This window comes from Ixodes scapularis, unplaced genomic scaffold, assembly GCF_016920785.2.
Source record: "Ixodes scapularis isolate PalLabHiFi unplaced genomic scaffold, ASM1692078v2 PGA_scaffold6__148_contigs__length_123643588, whole genome shotgun sequence".
Lineage (NCBI taxonomy): Eukaryota > Metazoa > Arthropoda > Arachnida > Ixodida > Ixodidae > Ixodes > Ixodes scapularis.
The window spans coordinates 114,878,866-114,901,674 of NW_024609881.1; the positions used below are offsets into that span (position 1 = coordinate 114,878,866).

The window sequence follows — 22,809 nt, forward strand, 5'->3', positions numbered from 1 at the left end:
GTCGCTGAGCGTTGACGTCACACTCGTATCCAATACGAGCTCAGCCGAGTTCCCACCGAACTCTGCCGCAGCCCTCGTGTCCAATACATGCTCAGGGTATGTGAGCAAGCAATGACGGACAGGGGTTGGCGCGGACGTTTGAAAAGGCTCTATTGGTGCTAGTGTTCTGCGGCAAATTGAAGCATTACCGGAAGTCAGTTTCCGACTGGTTGCTGTCTAGACAGCAACCAGTCGAAAACTGACTTCCGGTAATGCATTTTTATGTGAAAAAGTGAGTGCATTTTCTTTTTCCGCTCCGTTATAAGAGCAAATATCCGTAATAATTCGTGCGTACAAGGTAGCTTCAAACATTTTTCAGTCGCGCAGACAAAATAATTGGTCAGTTACGACGTTTTTCTTTCAAATTATACACATAAAAAACGGAGCTAAAACGGCTTCATACGTGTATTTTTGTGCACTGTCGGACACTGTCAGTGCGAACACGGCTTCGGCGCTTTTCAGCATGGTGGATATACGTGCCAAACGAACGAAGAACATCTGGAACATAAGAAAGACGGCAATAACCACGCAGTAACACTAGATCAGTAAATCTCCGTGCATGTACAATCAAAATAAATTGAGCGCAACGTAAACTAGTACGATTTTCAATAAGTACCGCTTTATTCTTTCTGCTCTGTGCGAAGCTGCTTGTTCTACGTTCAAAACATCACCCTCACGCTCGAACTCTTTGATAACAAGTGCCCAATAAAGACTGCCCGGCAAAAAAAAATAAAAAATAATAAAAAGAGACACCTTTCATAGATAACGGTCTTTATTCTTTGCGTTTCAATGTTTTTAACCGGTCGTAAAAATGCAAGACGGGGTCACTTTCATATAAACACAAGACTGGCATATTATCAATATATGAGCGTCACCGGAATGGTGGCGAGCCTCGAACACACTCTATATTCCTTTTGATTGTTATTTTGCTTTGAATCGTCGCTTGTTTTTCGACACCTGCTCTAGAATAAAGGTTTGGGCCTGAAATGTAGCGAAGTTAAACATCGTTCACTGATGAAGAAAAATGTGCTAACTAAAGCAATCGCACTTTTACAATGTTATGAGAGGTACATACTATTCGCCAGACTCAAACAACAAGTGTTCCATGTCATTTTTCGGCGAAGAGACAAAATGTACGCTCGTTTTCCCGCAGGAATGCACGGGAGCACTGCAAAAGTAGACTGGTTGCTGTCTGTTTTATAGGCGCTAGTACCAGTAGAACCTCTAGCGTACATAATAATAACTCTATGGCTCCATAAGCTCATGGCGTTGGCTGCGTCTAAGATTAAACTGAGACGAAGTATAGAGCCTCTGCGCTTCACCAACTATGCCACTCTGCAACCCATCCAAAGTGTAAAATATTCCGTCACAACCCCCCCCCCCCTTTTTTTTTCCGGCTTCTCGCAATGCCAAAAGCTCTTCGATTTCTGAGAATGAACGGTAATACACGCAATTCAGACTACATTTTATTAACGTGAAACGTTCTTTGGCTAGGTGCTCAGCATTTTGTGAAGCCTGATAAGCGTGGCCGCAAAGCTCGATGCCGATTGGTGAACGGGGGAGGTCACGTGACCAGAGGGGTAGGCGAGGAGGAACTCCACCACCTGTGCGCAATCAGGGAAAGTAGCTGAGAGTATGGAAGGCTCTGGAAGATCGCCAAGTTTATCAGCCCTGAATACGGGAAACTCAGAGTATTGCTAAACGTTTCTGATGCTGGAAGATTTTACGTATGCAACCTACCAATTTGTCATACCTTTTTTTCACAGAGTCAGTCAGAGTGAATCAACTAAGTCAAAAACGCGCGTGCGCAGAAACCAAACCTGGGAGGAGAGAAGCATCTGCGCATGCGCAGTGCCGACAGCAGCGCCACCGCAGTGCCATGACGTCAAAGAATTGAACTCGTTGATACATTTTTTTTTTCAGCGCTTATCGTTTATGCATAAAATGCCTAATCACTGGGCTGCCGACGCATGCGCAGAGTGGTATTCCGCAGAAGGGAGTTACATGCACATGCCTAGAAGACCTTCTACAGCCAGTAGACCAAGATGTCCGCTAGCAAAAGACAGAAGTGGTATCTATAAGAACTGCTCTGAGTACTTATGGCGGTAATAATGCGTCATCAGCTTTGAAGCCGCGCCAAACGGCACCTAAACTCCCTGTCCCAATGGAGCGAACTGAAGCCTATTTCTGATGGATAGGCTCCCATTGGCTGGCGCGCGTCATCAAATAACGAGGCTCCCATTGGCCCTCGTGCGACGTAGTTCCAAAAAAGGACACCAGAGAAGCCCTCTCTATGGCGGCGCAGCGCACGCAGCGGCCCGGCCGCCGGTAAGAAGTGCGGCGGTGCGGGCCTGGCCGCACAGCCCGCCCGGGCAAACTCCGGAGAGGCTGTACGGCCGAGCTCTGCGTGGCGCGGTCACTTTACGAGCGTGCGCTCGGCCGTCGGCCGGCGAAACGTTGCCGTCCGCGCCACTACGCCGCAGATGGACTAAGGGAGCGAAAGAACAACATTCATGCTTTCGCACTCAAACTCATAAGTGCTTTTTGTTTTTGTTTTTTTTTATTAAATAACAAGTATACAAAACAAGCAAGACCGGTGCATACATCAGACAAAAACTTCCGAACGCTTCCGAATCACCTTGTACAGTGCCGCAAAATAAAACAAAAAAAACATTTCCTGGTAGGAAGCGACCATGTTTCGCTTTCAACATCAAACGAATTCCAAGGAAAATATTCAGTGGCCATGACCGAACACTGGCAATATTCTATCAAGAAACAGCGAAGCTAATGGGTGTATGATATGTTTAAGTGCATTTACTCAACCCTCAACAGTAAGCTCCTTATATCAGCAACGTTCATTTCCACAAAACAAATGTTCGTAATACTTGGTTAAACTAGAGCAACCTGCAATACCAATTTAAGGACTAAATCTTTATCAAATTCCTACATAGAATAACGGTTCAATCATGAAAGACGCGAATACGATCAACTGGGCCGCCCATCAACGAGATCACGCGCGAACCTTGTAGTGTAAGAAACATTCCCACAAGAGTTTCATATGCAGGTTTCCCTACATATGAAGTGAGCAGCTCCCTAAGTAGGAAACATAGGGAGTTTCTCACGCCTTATATAAATATACATAGGGAGTGAGTACCTTAGGACGTGCCGTGACTTGCAAAAATCGTCATCGCTGTTATTTCACTAACAAAACAGAGCCAGGCAGACGTTCTATAATTACATCAACTCTCGTGATACAGTTTCCAAATAGGTTAGCAGGACCATGCACTGCATGTGGTCTAGCCCTTGGGGGATTGTTTGACGTTAGGGTTATTCTGGAAAACTGCGCTGAATTCTGAACTACATTTTTTGCTGAACTACGAGATCCTAGGATTTTACCCCACATTACAGCCTAATCATGTTACATCTATGTCTAGAACGGTTGCGGAGACGACAATGATCTCGAACCTACATGAAAAGGGCTCAGCTTATAGAGGCTTTATAGTAGTTGAGTGCACTAAACTTAACATCTAAACTGTGAATCTTTCAAGGCTAATTTACTCATTCATCTATATGATGTTGTTTGATCACAAATTCGGTTGAATTAACTTCGTGCAGACTCTGAAAAAAGGAAAGTGGTTTGCGGGCTACATCGCCTACCAGTTTCCAACGCACTCTCTATTGAACATTTTAGGTTTTCGCAACTTTAGAACACTAAATAATGAGATCTCTTAGAGCTATCTTTCACGAAGAAGGGAAGACTGCAATCTAGGTTTTCCACTAAAAAAACCCAAAAATCCTGCATCTGGAAAAAACACACACAAAAGCTTCAGTTGTATAATGCATGTTAAATTAAACAGTTCAAATTGAAAGACCTGTAACTCGAAATATTTTCTTATAAAATTTTCCTAAATAAATAACCTTTGGGGAAATGTGTTGTCTCAGTGAACAATTGTGCCATTGTAACTTTGAATAGAAACGGCTCATAAATCAAATTAAGTTTGTTTGTTTTCAATCTCACTTAACCGCAATGTTTCCTCAGCGATGTATTAAAACGTTCGATGTACAAACGGAGGGCATCTGTAATAGCATATCTTGAGGCAAATCTCGTCCGATAAGTTTTAGAGCCAAGATTAGAAAGTGAAATTCGGCGAGATTCCCACGTAAGACAGCTGATTGATAGGTTTAATATAATCGTAAGACATCTGATGTACATGTTAAGTTCAATTATTTTAAATTCCTTCGTCACGAGGCAGCTTCAATTTTAATAAATATGAACAAATTGTGGCTCAGACACTTTCTTCGCAAACATTCGATGGTTATTTGTTGTGGGTAAAATATGGATAAAGACTTCTCTTATGAAACAAAATTAGATAGGTTTGTGCCTTTTAAGAGACGTAGGTCGTTTTAATTACCCTGCTTGAGAATATCGAAGAGAGCCAGAAGTAACCGGGCGGTAAAAGGTACTTGTAAAACAGCTTCTGTACACGGGAAGGTAAGGTATATTAAAAATGTTTACAACAGTCAAAATACACACCATTAAACAGTTGATACAACGACGAGCAACACGGACAGTTCTACTCTGGGGTCTCTTTGATTTGGTGCTGCTGCTTTTCTTTGAGCCAGGCCCGACACTCTTGAGGTATAAATAACACTTTGACTTTCGTACGGTGACTAAAAGAAGAAAAAAAAACACTTCTAGGCAAGCTCAGAACTTCATCAAACACGACTGGACTCTCTTAACTCCAAGATGTCCCGGTTGTCTCAAATGTGAACGACATTAAACCACCAGAATCGCCCGGAAGAACTAGACAACTGCTAATGTAGTGCTCGGCAAACAGGTAATAAAGGCGGCACTAGCAAGTTGCGCTTGAAACTCGAGAGTTTTTTTTATGTTCGAATTTTTGGGTTAAATTTTGATAATAAATGTTTTCTTCAAGTACGCAAAAAAAATGCATATTGCCGCATCTCTTAGGGCATGTGAAAATGTGTGTTCACCGCCGTATATAAGTAATATGATAACAAAAACAATGCTACCATGCGCAAAATAAAATACTCAAAGTAAATTGCTCCAAGAGTACCTTCAATTATGATACCTTTATTTATAACAAGATCTGGTTTGTTTCAAAAGCACAATTTTTCCCTATTTATTTCTGTGATAACAAAATTGAATAATTCCTCCAGGCGATCCTTGACACTTGTTTGAATTGCATCGCTTCAAACCGTTCTCATAGCCATCCCCATGTCATATTCCCAAGTATATCAAAGTTTTCCCACAATACATCTCCATTCAAGGTCACACTGAAAAGTAAAAAGAAAAAAAGACCCGGGAGTCACCCTCTGACGCATTGGGCTCGTCACTTGAAGTGCAACTTTGGTGAAGGCCGGTTTTGTTGCACGCCGATCGCAGCCGCCAATCATTCATCACCGATGCCAAACGCAGTTTCTGAACACAGTGGCTGAACTCCGATGCTGAACGCAGACGGTATCTACCCTGGCTGAATGTAAGTGATCGGGCTGAAGGCAAAGTCTCTGCAGAGTCAGCCGATGCTCAAAAACCGACACAGGCCGCATAGGTGACGCTGGAGCTCATGAAACCAACCTTGCGGTCATCAAGCTGACGTTGCACTTCAACGCTGCGTGTTCCGGAAGTCAACGTTGGTGCACTCTGTAATGACCGACTCTAAATATTCAGCTTTTGCGAACAGTTATGCGAGACTCCCGTCCACACCACTGCACAACACACGGGTCAACACTATAAGCCGGTTGGGCGCACCTACACGTACAAAATCAGACGTTCTCGTAAAGCATTGTTTGGTGACCACTTTAACCTACGCTGATCAAAGAAAGATTCACTGATCAAAGGTAAAACCCAGACACATCGAATCGATTCCTTCAGACATCAATCTTCCTCGAATCGGCTGTAAGTCGTCAACACGCGCCGGTCTCTACGTACTCATCGACGCCTTTTCGGCCATTCAATGCGGATGCATCAGTCCATCAGGCAATGCCCAATGGCTTCGATCAGCACCCACTCCTGATGGCTGATTATGACCGGTGGGAACTGACACGTCAGCAATACGGACGGGACAAGACGAGATTGCAGCTCTGAAAACCGTGAAGATACTGAAGGCAAGGTATTCCCTCTTTATTACTGCGTGTACGTTCGAGGAGTTTGAGGTAATATACCCGCTCCTTTATGCCGCTCTAAGGGTGTGTAACTAGGTTTACTCCTAGTTACTAATTTGGCATCATGGTAAACTTCCACCAACTCGCCTGCGCGCTGACTTATTTTCGTTCACTGGTGTAATATCTTGAAGAAACATAGGGCGCTACTCCTGTTGCTTCATCGAGTTCTTACGGTCATAAAGTCAATCTTAATGTTATAAGTAGATCAGAAATTTAGCATATTCCATTCCGAATTAAAATATATGCGCATTTACTTTATATTTACATCGACGTTGTCGATTCGTGCTTTGGAAAAACAACAATTTCAGAAAATATCAAAAACATTTCAAACACAGTAGACGCATCTATCCACGATTCATGTTACCATTTAGACAAGCCTCAAAGAGACATCACGCCTACCATTTGTTATTGTCTCAACGAAGCGCAGCGCTTCTCCACGTTGAGAAATAAAATGCGAGAATAGGCTCAAACAAACAACAAGAAAAAAATACATACGACAGGCACAGATAAGCCACCGTCCTCTCGAAATTTAAGTTCAAATGTTTTCCAAAACCTTCATTAGATGGCGCCTCAAAACGCCTAACTTTTAGAACACACAATCTCGCTGAACCTGCATAGGGTTACCGCGGTGCAATCCCGTCTTGACCATAAGGCAGCCCAGCGCTGAACCAACCAGCAGGTTTGTGACGTCATCCTCCGACTCCAACAGCTACTGACTGTCTTTGACGTCTTCGTCGCTCCCGGACAGTATCCACTTGTGAATCCTTTGCTCCATGCTGTTGCTGTAAGACATCAACTCCTCGCCGAGCCGCTGTTCCTGCGCCACCGTGTCCCAGACTTCGGACACCTTGGACGTCCTCGGAGACCTGACCATGAGCCATCTGTCCCCGTAATACTTGTTCACCTCGGTCACGGGGTACCTCTTGGAAGGCTTGGGTTCCATGAGCCTCCGCATCATCCGCAGCAACCGCGGCGTGAACCTCTTAAACTCCCGCGGTGTCCTTGTGGTCTTCCGCTTCTGCCAGTCCAGGAACTCGTTGAAGCGCGAGTCCGTGATGTCCGCCTTCTCCCAGGGGAACTTGGCCGTCAGCGAGGAGAAGATGAGCATGCCGATCTGCCACACGTCGGAGCCCAGTTCGACGGAGTAGCCCTCGAGGTGCACGGCTTCCCAGATTTCTGGAGGACAAGTCGGCAGGGACCTCGTCCTCTTTTTGACCAGGGTCCCGGCCTTGCGGGTTAATCCGAAGTCAGTCAGCTTTACCTGTGTGATACAGAGGAGGTCGCACAATTAGTGTAAAGGTTTGGAGGGCTTAACCAGGGTATCTGGCCGACGTCAGCTAGAACAGGGGTCTTAAGCTTATTTCAGTGCGGGGGCTAGGTAGCGCACCATCGAAATGTTGAGAACCGACGCAGGACTGGGGAACGACAGGGTGTTGTGCTTCAGGTACATAAAAATAACAGCGGTGGTTTTCACGTGGTCAAGTAGCCGAGTCGCTCAGCGGTACATATGAGATTTCCTAGAGACGGGACATCGTGCAGTCTGCTTTCCGTAAACTCGCCATTTTAGCGGTGACATCCTTAGCTTTGATTTCTTATGTGACTACATCCCTCATCTGATAAAAGTATTTAAAATTACACCGCGCCGCTAACGTGCTTGTTTTTTTTTTCTTTGTTTTTTTTTTTTTTTTTTTTAATTAGAACAAGAGAGTAAGCACATTAACCGTGTCGCTCGATTTTCTTGCGAAGTAAACAGGTTCAACATTTCTCGAATATATAAAAATACGTGAGTACGTTATAAGTAGTGATGGGCCGAACTTTTGCCGAATCAAAAATTGGGCGCCGAATCTTAGAAATCGGTAAAGCCGAATTTTACCGAACTTTTTTAAAGATTCGGCAAAAATACATTGTTGCAAGACCGAAAAGTTGATATTTCCTTTTTTTGCGGGCGAAAAAAGTTTTTAGATTCCTTATAAGTGCATATTGACACAGTTATTACAAAATAAGGTGATATTCTGAAACATAATTGTATCGGTGTCATTTGTTGTGTGTTTACTGACAATTTTACCATGACTTTTTGCAGAAGTGGTGTGACAACGAAATCGGGTAGTAGCAGGCGCAGTCACGAATCACGATACGCGAATTTCGGTTTTGAGGCTTCATCAGCGCAAACCTGCAAATGTGTACGTTGTTGAATTAAAAGCGGTAACACTGTTCTTATATTCTCTGCGAGTCACCATTTCATGCGCGGAAATGAATGCAACGGCTGCTGAGCCTCCACCAGAACAGATAACAATATTATTGTAAATGTGCATGTTGTTCGCTTTAAGTCACTTCAGCTTTGCATGAAAGTGTGCGTCCCATATTCGCGACGTCTCGTTTTTAACTTTCAAAATGCCGGTTTCTGATGTTAGGACACAGACGGACGTTGAGGAGGATGGGAAGAGTTAGGAATGTCGGATTTGCAACGTCGAGGGCATGATAGTTCTGCGTTTGGTTTTATGCGGATAGATGAAAACCGCGAAATAACGCTAATTGAAGAGAAATATTATTTGTTTTGGCACAAACTACTTGTGAGCCGAAAACAGGATTGTTTAAATGGCGAGGAGTGCTTTAAAGTACTTGTTAGTTTTGCAACTACCTCGTTGCATCACTGGAAAGATCAAATGAAAATCACGTCATCCAGAATGCACGCCATCATTTGTCACTTCGGTAGTGGACTGTGTCACTTCATGGTCGATCTTCTGTTCTTGAGGCAGAAAATATTGAAGAGAGAACCACACTCGCAAAGGCTGACAAATACACAGTTACCATATACACGTTTGCAAGTCCGGCCTCAGGGCGCCGCCATCTTCCTCAGTGGGGTGGCCTTAATCCGATTACGACGCCTTAGCAAGACTTCGTAATCGGATTATGAGTCGTACAATTGCACCCCAGCCAAGCAAGATGGCAGCGCCCTGAAGCCGGACTTGCAAACGTGTATACTCCGCACCTCGCAGTAACCGCTGGTAGTACTACACTGTGCAATGGTAACCGCACGACTGCACGGCGTTCATTTGCAATCCATTGCGCCGTCGCGTTCTCGCGCGTGCGCAGAAGTCTGCCGAATTTTTGCCCAATCGTTGCCGAACTTTCCTTCAAGTGCCGAACTTTGCCGAATCTGAAGTTCGGCAGATTCGGTACATCACTAGTCATAGGAGCGGAGCTATTTTTTCAGCGGAAATGGACCGAACGGGTCCCCGCGAGTCTCGTGTTTTTAGGACACCTGACCTAGAATAAGCAAAGCCTCTGCGCTAGAAGTTTGAGGGCATCGCAGTGACATCGAGAGCAGGCCCGGATTGGACACGGGGACTGCATCAGCACTCGGCTGACCCTATTTCTAATCAATACGTCAAAGTACGTAGGAATTGTTTGCCTTTTCAAGCGGCCAGCTTCCAATAAGCAGATTTTGGAAACGCAGCTTTGCGCGACCTTATGATGGCGCATGCTCGTTGAACAGGAAAAATGCTGAATCACGTATGCGGTAGGAGTCCCTTTGCTCATTTCTGAAATTCCATGGAGCAAAATGCATGTCTGTAAGCCGACAGGGAAGACAGCAGAACTAGCTTGATGTGACGCGAACACACCAAGCGCCTCAGTGGAATGTCGGTGTTCCTGAATATCCACCTTTTTGCAGAAAAACTGGTCCGAGAGTTACTGTAATTGGAAATATCTCTTTCTGCTTTTTCGTTCTGGTCGGGATGAGAGTTAAAATGGCTTATTGTACCCACTTCGAGGAGAAAGGTAATCTACAATCGGGACAAAGGCGATTTCAAGGGGAGTTCTAGCTTGGTCACAGCGTCTCAATCAGCCAGCAGTATCTATGAGACAGGTATACAGCCAGAGGGTGCTGATCTTTCTGGTCACATATTTTCCAATCCATACGTCTGCAAAAGGTGGATGCCCAGTCCCCCCCCCCCCTTCCCCCTCCCCCGCCCCCTTTTTTTTTTTTTTTTTTTTGCTAGTGTGCATTGTTTTTTTAAGACGCCGTTAGGGTTGTTGTCTAACCTTGGTGAAGTCCTTGCTGAAGATGAGGATGTTCTCAGCGCGGACATCCCTATGCACCAGCTCCTTGCTGTGCATAAACTCCAAGGCCGGAATGATCTGCCTCAAGATGATCTTGAGGTCCCGCTCGTCGATGCCGCCGTAGTACTCCACCGCGTGCCACAAGTCGCCGTAGGGGGCCACCTGGAATCGCACCGTCATTCTTGCATGAGTGACATCAATGTTAAAGAAGCAGATTAACCTTAAACAAAATTATGTAACACAAGAGAGTCCATACTTTGTTTCACCTTCAGTCCGAGCGTCAAAAGCGAATACCGTCAAGGTGCTATTCGTCTTTGAGCGTTTGCTGTCAACGCTAAACCAATCACGAGCAGTGATTACGGCGTTATCCTGCCCATTCTTTTTTGTGTGTGATTGGTTGAGCTGGTAATTAAAAAAATGCACAAAAACGACGAGAGCCGTGACAATGCACTTTTGGCACTGCTTGGTTGTCTTCATCGGGTCACAGAGTTGGCTACGGTATAGGACTTAATCTGAAACGAAGTATAGCCTGTCTGATCTGCACTTTGGTGCAAAGGGGACAGGGACAATGATTAAAAACAAATACCTCCGACTTGCATAACAATACCAACAATTTATCAGACGTTTCGCCTCCTATGCGGGAGACATCATCAGTGCGGCCTGGGAACACCCAGGCCGCACTGATGGGAACACCCAGGCTGCATTGATGATGTCTCCCGCATAGGAGACGAAACGTCTGATAAATTGTTGGTATTGTTATGCAAGTCGGAGGTATTTGTTTTTAATCATGAATCCCGGCTTTTGGAACATTTTTGCAGGGACCATGATGTGTGAACGTACTCTGGTCCCATAGCTCACAGTTGTCACAGCGGAATACGGTTTTGGGTCGGTAAATTTCGCAGGAATTGTTTGTAGACGCGGACTCATGGCGCGGCTACAGGCCCTACCTCCATTAGTGGTCGCTTTGGTCTCGTGACCGCTTAAGTCAGCCAATGGGAGTGGGGTGCCACCAGCGACCGGGGAACTATGTGGCTGACGGTGACTACATGTTGCTTTCTCAGTCGTAACTCCTTTGCGACCCGTTTTCTCGTCTCTCGTTGGAGTCTTGTGTTTTCACCAAGTTAACCTTCACGTCTCATTTTGGTGCATAATGTTTCCACCAAGCTACCTTTGCCAAAAACGCATTCTACGTTAGAAATGTTCTATCAGATTGTAAGAATTTATTATTGCCATTCCCTTCCCCCTTTACTTTTCATTTTAAAAAATCACGTTCGAGTAGAAACTGCCATTGCCTCAACATTGTCCCTTACTTGTGTTCACTGGAATGCTTTAGATATTTTTTCCCTCACTGCATTGATATTAGGAATAAACTCCCGGGAAGTGTTAGAGAGTTCGAGCTAGGAAATTTTATTTGTGAGATTAACAGCGTATTGTGAAATATCTTCGATGGTTATATTGTGGTGGTGTTTGTGGAGAATAACATAGAGGACGAAAACAGGACGACACGTGTCGTCCTGTTTTCGTCCTCTATGTTATTCTCCACAAACACCGGAACTTAACCAGCACGCTCCATTTCCACGAGGTTATATTGTGTTTTCTGTATTTACTCTTAAAGGTACCAATGTCGTTGAAATAGTGTTTTTATGCTGTTGTATGTGCGGAGGTCCAATCGGCCTCACTTTTGTATTGAGGACGATGTTGTCTTGTGTCCCACCCCTGCTACAACCTTGTAAAACATTGCAATATTTAGAAATGCAAATATTAAAAAAAAAATTAAATGAGACCAGGGAGGGAGATTGAGTAATTCTAAGCTGATCAGCGTGCCGTTATCTTGTAACCTAGAGCGTCATGTGCATTCACATGTCCCACAAAAATACATTCAAGGCACGCGTTACTTTAAGAATTTTACGAAAGCGTAAGTGACGTCGAAAGATCTCCTAGTTGAGACAATATCTTCTTTACACATCTATAAAATAATTTTGTCCTCATTTAGACCGAAGGGTGCGTATCGTAGTTGTTTTACACTCGAGGAATAAAGAAAAAGCTGGCGTCTAGAACATTTCTAAACGAATAAAGTAAGAATAATTTTGTATATTTTTGCAGTTTATCTATAAAAAAAACTAAAAAAACTCGTTGTTATATATTGTTGTAAGGACCGCCTGCCAGCGGAAACTGAAAAGGTAAAAATATGGCTGTTTATAGGTAGTACTAATCAGCTTCGAAAGCGAAAAAAAAAAAAACATATACCAAAGTGTCTTAAGGAAAAAAGAGGCATCGTAAATCTCGAGAAAAAGACAGCCAACTGCATCAACAAAACGAAAAAAGAAAGCAAAAAATCTTTTTGCTAGGGCCGACAGCCGTCTGCCAAGACCGCGTCTCTTCTCGGACCAGTCACCAAAGCAGAGCCAGAAATGGCTCGCGCTAACGGATCTAAATTATTTTCCCAAGCCTGAAATTCTCCCGGTTGCGGAACTTCTGTGCAGTTTTGCAGAAGCGCGCTGCAATCTGGAACAACACGGGGTTACACAAGCCAGGCCTCGTTTTAGAAAACCGAACCTTGGCAATGATGCACTCGTTCGCGAACTTTCGAAGGCTCGTAAAAATAGTAAAAAAAAAAATAAAAAAACACCGGTTGTATTAAATTGGGACAACGGAAAAAAGGGAGAAACACAACATCGTCTCTTTAAGACGTTTTTATAGTGTGGGCTTAGGAAGTGTGTGTGTGTGTGTGTGGGGGGGGGGGGGGGGGGCTATACAATCGCGCGGACGAGAGCTGTTCCATGATTCAAGCCCACAGAACGAGTTCAATCTTTAAGCAAGAAGCAGCACCCGATTGCATTCCAGGGCTAGAAGAGAATAAGGTGCTAACAAACACGGGCGCATTGGGCGTTTTACCACTCTGCGGAGGCGCTTCACGGAGCTTCAGACTGGGAACACGGCCACGTACATATTTACAATAACATTTCTTGCCCGATTCCTTTTATATACAACCCAATTTCTAACTCTGCCGTTGTGGCATTGCGGCCAGCTTACAGATGGTACCATGGTGACGGTGAAACGTGGAGCATCAAGCGTGAAATCGCTCTTGGCCGCTGGGTGAAGCGTGATGTCTCTCACTCTATCCCAGCTGCTGTGTTTCTTCACTTGTTCAATTTCTTTTTTTTTATTCTTCTCCGGTGTTTTTCAGTACAACATTTGGCAAGAAGAAATATTTCGCTAATGGGCAAAAGGCAACATTGTCGCGGGAAAATCTGGAGAAATCAATGTATTATACATAGAAAGCTAATGACCATCCTCGTTAATTAAAGCGGATATTTACACTCGGGAACACCACCCAAACCTATTTTGTTTTCCTGCGCTCCCTGTTGCATGTTTTCAGTATAAAGGTACTCCATTTTGACTGGGGTGGCACGTGATCTTCCGCTGTAAAACGAGCCGGAAAACCCAGCGTCTTCACTTAGAAAGCCCAAACTTTCACCAAATACGCACTGAGCAGGTCAGATTTACCGTGTGTAATTTCAAGGCGGAGTTCTCTTCATGTAAAAAAAAAAAAAAAATGAGAGAAACCAACTAGCCAAAAATCAACGTCGCACCCGTTCTCAGACGACCGAGACAGCGACGCTATTAACTTGTGGCGCCATCTTCCGATAGGCGCAACCAGCAGACAACTCAGTGCGTCATCGACTCGTTGCATCTATCGGGAGATGGCGCCACGAGTTAATAGCGTCGCAAACTCCGTCGTTTGCGAACCCGTTCGACACTGACTTCAACACATTTTTTTTTTTTTTTTTTTTGCAGGAAGAGAATTACATTGATGAATTTCACACAGTAAGACTGACAGACTCAATTAACATTCCGTGAAAGTTTGAGCTTTCTATGCGGAGGCGTGAATGTTTCCGGCTCGTTTTACAGCGGAATTGTCGCTTGTGCCACCGTATACATCATATCCAAAGGACTAATGTACCCCACAATGAAAAAAATCTGCGACACTGAAACAGTTTTCGTTTTTGTGTTTTCGTTATCACTGCGGACTTTACAAGCTCCATCATATCTCGATTCGTGAAAGATTCTAATGAATGGAACACAAACTTCCTATTCCAGCCCGAGCCAGAATCAAAGTTTCATTATGAACTGGAAGGTACCAAATCAATGTCTATTTTAGTTTATATGGTTCGCGACCGTACACTTCACAATAAAAACAAAATGTGTTTTAGTTAGACAGCAATTCTAGAGTGAATTCGCTGCATGCCATGACAATGTTAGCTCCGGTTATTAGGGACCTAACGGATTGCACGTTCAAGATGCATCATTACGACTCCGAAATAGGATATATCTTGGACTTGAAATTATACGTCCCGAAAACCTCAGCGTGGCAGCCTCGTTAGTCTCTGTATATATATATATATATATATATATATATATATATATATATATATATATATTTATTTTTTTTTTATGCAGAGGGCGATGATTCGTTGAATGTGCGTTCTGCAGGCAGGTAGACGCGAGAGCCTTGTTCAGTAAGTGCGGCTATTACTGGAGCAGATACGGTATATACTAAATAAATAAATAAATAAATGCAAAACGAAACATTCGGCAAGCATACTCAGGTTTTCAGTTTCAGTTTCCGCGGCCATAATCTACACGACAAAACTAAGCGGGACCAAAAAACCGGGACACCGCCACCTTCTGCAATTGGCCAGGAGGCTCCATTTCGAGTCCTTAAGTTCTAGAAGGCACCACGAATCGGAGCGTGTTCGTAAGTTAGAGTGTTAAAATTAATGCGACATAAAAACGGAGCTCCACCTTCCCGAGGAATGTTTAAAAAAGTGTTAGTACTCGGGTATCTTAAAACTTCTGTTGGCCGCGCCGTCTTATCGGCGCTTTCGTACGAGGTCGATGTCTCAACAGTCAGCGCTGTGCATGTTTGAATGCGCCACGTCAGTTCAGTTTGTGACTGTTATGCGAGAAACAATAGCTTCCCCACCAGTAACCCGATCGAAAGAAGAGCAGCGTGCAGTGGTTAGTTTGTAGTCATCTGAGGGTGCGTTCGGTGACTTTGTGCACGTAAAGAAAAAATAGTTTTGCCGCGCACAAAGGTGTTTGAATGAATACAGAAGTTCAAGTATGTGAAACGGCTAACGAAAAGCTCGTGTTCAAAAAAGTTTTCGAACCAGCCTCGCGCGTACCTCTTGGGCGAAGTAGTAGTGCTCGGGCGTCTCGAAGCACACGTCGTACGTGTCCAGGATGCTCATGTGCGGAGACAGGAAGTAGCTGTAGTGGAACTCGATGAGGAAGTCTCGCAGCGTGGTGGTGGCCCTGGGGACGGCCTTCAGCGCCACCTGGGAGCCGGTCTCGCGGTGCCTGGCCAGAACCACCTTGCCGTAGTCTCCGGAGCCGATCTCGCGGAGCACGTCGTAGTGGTCTTCCACCTGGACGGCCGCCAGCTGGAGCTCCCGGACCCTGTGGATGGTCGCCTGCTGCCTGGACTTGTCCATCGGGAACTGTCGAGACGGCCGCCGCACCCCGTCTGCGGAGTGGGAAGGGAAAAGCCTTAACCCACGCAGCTAATACATCAAGCATAACACAATCTGAAGTCACTCTGAGATGTCTTCTTAGAGATAGGCTAGGTGGCGCAAGCTACCGCCCGCTACAAATGGTATAGCCATTAACATCCATCCATCCATCCTTCCTTGCGTACAGCGGAGCCGCCACGCTGGTCACACAAAAACTGTCTGCAGAGTGCAGTACAGTACATATGTATACAAGGCGTGTCTACAGATCGTTCTACCATCATGTGTGCAGCCAAGCCGTGTCTTTTGCATGGTCTGTGAGCAAGAAGCACCAAAACCAGAGAGTAATAGACCGATGGTGGTGATGATGATGGTGCTTGTGGCTTTCCCCTTTGAATCGGGCGGTCACGCGTTTATCGTATTCAAGCCTGTAGACGATTCGTTGTCCACACTTGTCCTTTCGTGGCCGCAACAATTTTCTAGTTGACGGTCCATCGAGCGCAGTCTTGTACACCTTACTCGAAAGAACTAATCGATTGCAATTGCACTTACACTGGGTTAAAAGTTATCGAATTAGATTACTCGATTACGGTAAGAAGAAAAGTAATTGGTCCTTACTCGAAAAAGCAAAAACCGTTACTTTTCAAATTACTTCGGGTTCTCAAAACGACAAATTTTTCCGTCGGTTTCAAAACAGGCGTCTCGTACCGTCCATCGTTGTACTAGAATAATCGAGCTAATTTACAAAAAACCTAAACTTTATTCTAAGTTTTTTTTTTCTTTTTTTTTTTTTTTTCTGGGGGGGGGGGGGGGGGCGGAGGTGGGGGGGTAGGAAATTTGTAGAAACTAAAGGCGTCATTAAAAAGGGAGAGGGAAAACTAGGAACGGTTACAAGCGATTTTAGTGCTTCAACGAGTAATCAAATTACTCTCGTGATTACCTCATAACAAATGTATTCGAATAATTCCAAAGTGACTCCAAAAGCAATCGATCGCGAGTACTAATTTGATTCCTTCTAATGAGTGCCGTTCAAGTCTGATTCGAGCGTATACTATCGACACCGTTTACAACGAAGGCAACGGGAATCGGAAATCACTTCGCTATATCCGCTATTTCGTTATAACCGACTTCAGTTATAACGAAGTGCAAAAGGGAATGGGAAACCGTGATCGTTTCGCTGTAGCCGCTATTTCGTAATAACTGTCGTCGTTATAACCGGTCTCGATAGTCTATAGACCAACTCAACTCACTGACGTCACGGCACGGCGGCGGCGCTGCTGTCGGTACTGCACATGCGCAGACGCTTCCCTCCTCCTGAATTCGGTTTCTGCGCTCGCGCGCAGTGCGCACATGGGCAAAACGGGCTTGTTTAAAGACTGTGTTGGTCTATAGCCTTTGTGGTCTGTCGATCACTTGGAAGCCCAGCACCTCTGGTATCTGCAGCAGCAGCGCCGATGCCGCAGCAGTGTGTATACCGGCTCAGGTACCCCCTAGGCGAAAAGGCCTGCGCCTAACCTAATCGTTAGGGTTCCATTTTTCGGTATTTACCGATAAACACCGAAAATTGCCGTATTTTCCGGCGTATAGTCCGCGAACTTTGCGTGTTTAAAAGTTTTAGTTTTACCCGGTCCGGACTATCTTCAGCGTGAGGACTATTCGAGGTTTTGTATTTTTCTGTGTCGTTCACTCTGTGACAAGACGTGAAGACTTTTATGAATTACAGAGTATATAAATGGGGATTTACGAGGTGTGATAAAGGGAGTGCCGAGACTGATTTTGTAGCGTAATAAAAGAAGGCAGCACATTGATGCGCGCGCAGCAGTTGAAGGAAGGGACCAATTCGGGTCGCTCTGCGAACATTTGGAGCTGTGCTACACGAGTTTTTGTGACCACGTGCACGGGCACAATGGTGATTTCGCCATAGACTGCAAACCAGAGCGAGAGCGGACATCAATTCTTTGAAACAATTTAGCAGGCTTGTGTCAAAAAAAAAAAAAACAGTGAATTTTTTTAAGTGTTTTAAGGTAGCACTCGCGCTTCAGTAACGGCCGAACGTCGCATGGGAGACGAAGAGCGGTAAGGCAACCTTTTCCGACCTCTCCTTGACTTCAGTGACGTTCTGCCATTCTTGAGACGCAAGTGCCCCTCAAAACACCTCGCACACCTCACTGCTTTTTGAAATAAGTCTTCTAAATCATTTCAGAGGTCTCTGTTTTAGATTTGCCGAGTTTGACGTAAAATAGATGTTCGCTCTCGCTTTGGTTGGCTGTCTATGGAAAGGTCGCCATTAGGCTCGTGCATGTGGTTAAACACACTCGTGTAGTGCAGTTGCAAATGTTCGCAGAGCGACGCCCTTTGGCATAATTGACGCCAGGAAGATCCTTTACTCTGACTACTGCGCGCGCATCACTCCTTTTACGCTAAAAAATTATTCTCTGAACTTTTTTGATCACACTTCGTTTGTATGGTACAAGCTTCTTTGTGGGCTAATACAGCAGGCATTTGTCAAGATGCACTGTGTAAGATCATTTTTACGTTCGGATTAGGCACTAAGTTAGGAATATGCATCGCGTGAGGACTATACACAAGGTGCAAACTATCTAAGGGATTTTTTTTTTTTTTCAGCGGAAATCGGTTTGTGCGGACCGGAAAATACAGTAAGCTCCAAGGCGACTTAATTTGAATAGGTGAAAACCATAGAGCCCAGAATGTTAGCTGTCGTTGAACAAAGAAATAGAATGTATAAAAATTACAGTTTCGCGGAAACTAAAATTTCTACCCTACTTTTTTTTTTTTTTTTTTTTTTTTTGACCGGAAACACAGCCGAACTGTATCGAAACCACATTCCTTGCACCGTTCCCTTCTCTTATTTTTAACCAGCATTACTGGAAAAAATATGATAATTCATAATTTAATATAAATTATAATAATATTTTCTCCGCTAATTATACAGTCGCGTTACAATATATCACCAAAAACACCGATTTCTCTCCGCGGCATTAACATTAGACACCGAAAAAACACCGATTCGAAGGGGGAAAATAAACACCGATACAGAACCACCGAATTTGAAAGAGAAGAATAAATACCGAAAACATGGAACCCTTATTATAGCCATCCTTAGGGGGGTTCCTCGACCGCGCGCCCCAATCGACAAACACGCTGACGCACTCAACAAAATTGCAGAGAAGGAAAGAAATCATACTTTTGGGTTCTTAACTTCTAGCCTAGGTGGCGCAAGCTACCGCCCGTTATGAAGGGTACAGCCGTTAGCATCCATCCATCCATTCATTCAATGACGAGAACCGCCGCAAAGCGGCAGATGCGGATCCATCTCGGCGTCGTCGCGTGCTAATTAACGTCGCGCTCATGAGACGCAGCAATAAGACGCGCTGGCCGCGATGTTGACGCAAGCCCCGGGCGGCGCTGCGTGAATCCACTTGTGTTTAATTTGGGATGGCAGGCTTATTGGATGCGGACCGCAAGTTCGTCTGCTTCCTTTCGCAGGGGTTGTGGTGACGTCAGAACGCCGAGCTCTGGTTAGCTCTGATTGAAGGATAGACGATGGATGGATGGATGGATGTTACTGGCTATACCCTTTGTAGCGGGTGGTAGCTTGCGCCACCTAGCCTAAGTCTAAGAAAGACAAAGAAAGACGTCAGGGCAGCTACCATTGTTGTCTACTCACTATCCTTCAATCAGAGCCAATCGGGGCTCGGCATTCTGACGTCAGCACAACCCCAGCAAAAGGAGCAGACGAACTTGCAGTTCGCATACGATTATTTTATGTTAATTATGCTAATTTTTCATGCCCGTTCGCGCCCTGTTCCCCCAACTCGCGAAAAGACGTGAAAACGTGCTTTTGTTTAAACGTGCAATATCTGGGTAGCTTTACGTAACGGTGTAGCCAACCAAATACAGTGGTTTCATGAAATGTTGAAATGCAGTACTAATCAGTTATGATTTTAACCACCAAGCTTATAGCTATTCAGATAGTCATATATGTGCTCTAAAAACAACTCTGCACTCCACTTATAATCTAAATATAATGCCGCGATTTGTGCAATTATGTGGTACTGCATACACAACAGTTGCGACACCACGGTCATAGCGCTTCTTTCCTCTTCGTGTTGTTAGGAGTATGCTTTATAGTTAGTTGTTCAGATAGTGACATGTACTCCATAAAAAACTCTGCCCTACTCATAATCTAAATATAATGTAACAATTTGTTTAATTATGTGGTACTTTATACACAACAGCTGAGACCCCATGTTCATAGCGCTTCTTTCCTCTTCGTATTGTTGTAGGTCTGTTTTACAGTAGTTCCGGTGCCACACAGAGGCTCTGTGACAGTAGCGTTGAAGGCCAATAAAGGCCGGGCCCTGTTAAGCTTGACCTTTACTGAGAAACCTGAACCGGAAAGGGGGCGCAAATATCTTTAAGTAACATATATTAACATAAAACAGGTGCGTTATAACAAAATGTGTCCTTCTCAGCTGACAAGTATATTAGCCATAAGAAAACGCCGTACTCTATAAACATGAATGTAGGATACATGAATCCAAGACACGAGAGTATCTTCGTCACGGTTCACCATGTTCCTTCACGCTGACATTGCACGGCGCATGCGTAGTGCATGAACGGGAACACGCGCACACGAAGCTTAAAACACCCAAATGCACACCCCTACATGCGCAAATACACATGCACAAACGTGCACACAAATAAACACAAACCAATGCAAGCATAAATGCACACACACACACACACATGTAGACACGGAGACATATATCGTGCACGTGCGCAAACATAGATATGCACGTACGCACTGCAAAAAAAAAACAAAAAAAAAAACTGCATAGGTGCAAGCGCAGCTTCACGTATACAGTGAGCATGCACGAGCACCTAACGCTCACGTTTAAGGCGTGCAAATAAAAAAAAAAAAAAAAAAGAAGAGAGCGATAAAACTTTCTCACCTGTCACAGACATTAATATTCCGATCCGTTTTCCCGCAAACCCAATCATCCATCACCAGTGTAACGAAATTACGGCTACATCGCATCCTCGAACCGCCGCCATCTTCGATCTTCGCGCATAAAAAAATAAAAAAGAAGAAAAAAAGAAAGATAGTTTCGTTTTTAAACGATCGCAGCGTCTTAAACTACGTCATTAACCGGGGAGACAACAAGCTGTTTACCAGCGAGAGCGAGGAGGGCCTAAGCCTATCGCAACAACAGGCAACACTCGAACCTCGCAAACGAAGAGAAGAGTAAAAACAAAGCGAAGAGAATAAAGACGCAGACAACGTGAAACCTCGAGACTCTGCGAGAAGGGAGAATGAGAACGAGAAAAGGGAAAGAAAGAAAACAACGGAACAAAATAAAATACAGACAGAATCCAACCCAGGGTTCCAGGTTTATTTTGGGAACCGAGTCAGTCTTCCAAATTCAACTCGGGCTCTGCGTGTATGTCTGTGTGTTTGTTTGTGCGTTTTGTAAAGCTCTTTTGCGAGTTGTTGCGCTCATTTTAAATGTCTCACTCCGCTCACCGGGTTGGCATTTTCGGACTATATGCCCCTTTAGAAAGCAAGCAAGCGCGTTTGCTTTGTCCGCAAATTTTTATTTTCGAATAGAGATGTCGACCTCGTGCAGTTTTGGAGGGTTCTGTACAAAGGCGGGAAAAAAGTCAAGGACTCGACCGCACATTGATCGAGAACTAGGGCATGTTTTGTGACCTTTCGCGTTCTGCCGTGGGTGGGTCTTCGCGCTGCTCGCTCGTGCACGAACTGTCATTTATACGCCTATTCATGGTTTGCAAACAAGCGCTTTCATTCAAATGTGTTGTAGACACTGTGCTTGCCCAAGGACGCGTGTTTTGTGTGTGTGTGTGTGTGTGTGTGTGTGTGTTTTACTTTTTTTTTTTTTTAAGAGCGGAGCATTTAAGCATGCTCTGTTCGACAACCAGCGCCACCGCCATAGCTGGCATGATGACCATAAGCTGCTCTTTGCTCTGGACACTAGAATATTTTGCACCCCTAAGGGCATAAAAGGGGTGTCTGAAGACCTACAACCATGGTCCCTTATTTCGTGTTATAAACCCGTTTTAATCGCAAAAAAAGGGCTGTTGCGTGGAACACCCCTTTTTTGAAGGATGCATGTAAAAACTAAAAAGTGTAAAAGGTTCCCAGGGGTGTTAGCCTTGGGACAAGTTGATTTACACTTTTAGGGGTGTAAAGCTTTTCTTGACTGGTATGCGCGCGTGCACTCCCAAGATGGATTCATAAATAACCTGGATAGCGCGCGAACTGTTCGTTCAATTACACGTCCCAAAGAGTACAGCTCTTTGGAATTTTTTTTTTTTTTTTTTGTCTGGGAATTGAGGGTCTTAAAAAGCCCAAACAAGTCAAGGTAGTGCCAGACTTGACCATATTCGGCCAGAGGCTGGGTGCCTTCGGTCCTAATTCGCCAAACAAATGTCAAGGTTATACTTATAAGGCTCCACTGCTGGCAGTTTGACTGTCATCTGGCATTTTTAGGCCTAAATTGCCAAATAAGTGCCAGAGATTAGGATTCACTTCCGGTTGTTTGGTTTTCATGTGGCAACTTTGGGCCTACACTGCCAAACAATCAAGTGCAAGATTTAAGCTTCACTGCTGATTGTTCGCTTCATAGGTGGCATCCTTGGCTCAAGTATGGCACTGCAATAATTACGCGACGAGCCAGAAACAAAAAACAAAGCCATAGAAAACGCCGAACAAAGTATTCCCGCACTAACTAACGTCTTGGAGCAAAAGCAAAAGCTGCAAACTAGGCCCCTAGGACTGCCAAGCTTGTGCAAGGTTAGGCGTTTCTCTGGAGTGCTACCTTAGGGTTAGCAAGACCCTGTGGTACATTGGTGTGGCAACGTACATAGAGACGCACAGACACTGGTTCTTTGGCTTTGTACAGTGAGGTGACTTTGTACAGTGAGGGCCAAGCGTGGTTACGCGGGTATGCATACAGACAGCCAG

General features: G+C 44.6%; 1 protein-coding gene across 2 annotated transcripts in view; it reads right to left on the reverse strand.

Annotated features, from left to right (window-relative positions):
* Positions 1-5,114: 5,114 nt before the first annotated feature.
* LOC8043010 (serine/threonine-protein kinase SBK1) overlaps positions 5,115-22,809 on the reverse strand; it is a 33,202-nt gene continuing 15,507 nt past the window's right edge. The window contains exons 1-4 of one of the 2 annotated variants that reach the window (XM_029970941.4): positions 20,777-21,082; positions 15,477-15,817; positions 10,270-10,449; positions 5,115-7,486 (exon numbers count right to left, since the gene is read on the reverse strand). In XM_029970941.4, the coding sequence (XP_029826801.3) occupies positions 6,935-7,486; positions 10,270-10,449; positions 15,477-15,817; positions 20,777-20,825 (1,122 nt within the window). In that variant the 5' untranslated portion in view covers positions 20,826-21,082 and the 3' untranslated portion in view covers positions 5,115-6,934. Of the gene's footprint in view, positions 7,487-10,269; positions 10,450-15,476; positions 15,818-20,776; positions 21,083-22,809 lie in introns of those variants that run through there. The other variant, XM_029970942.4, reaches the window with a different exon arrangement.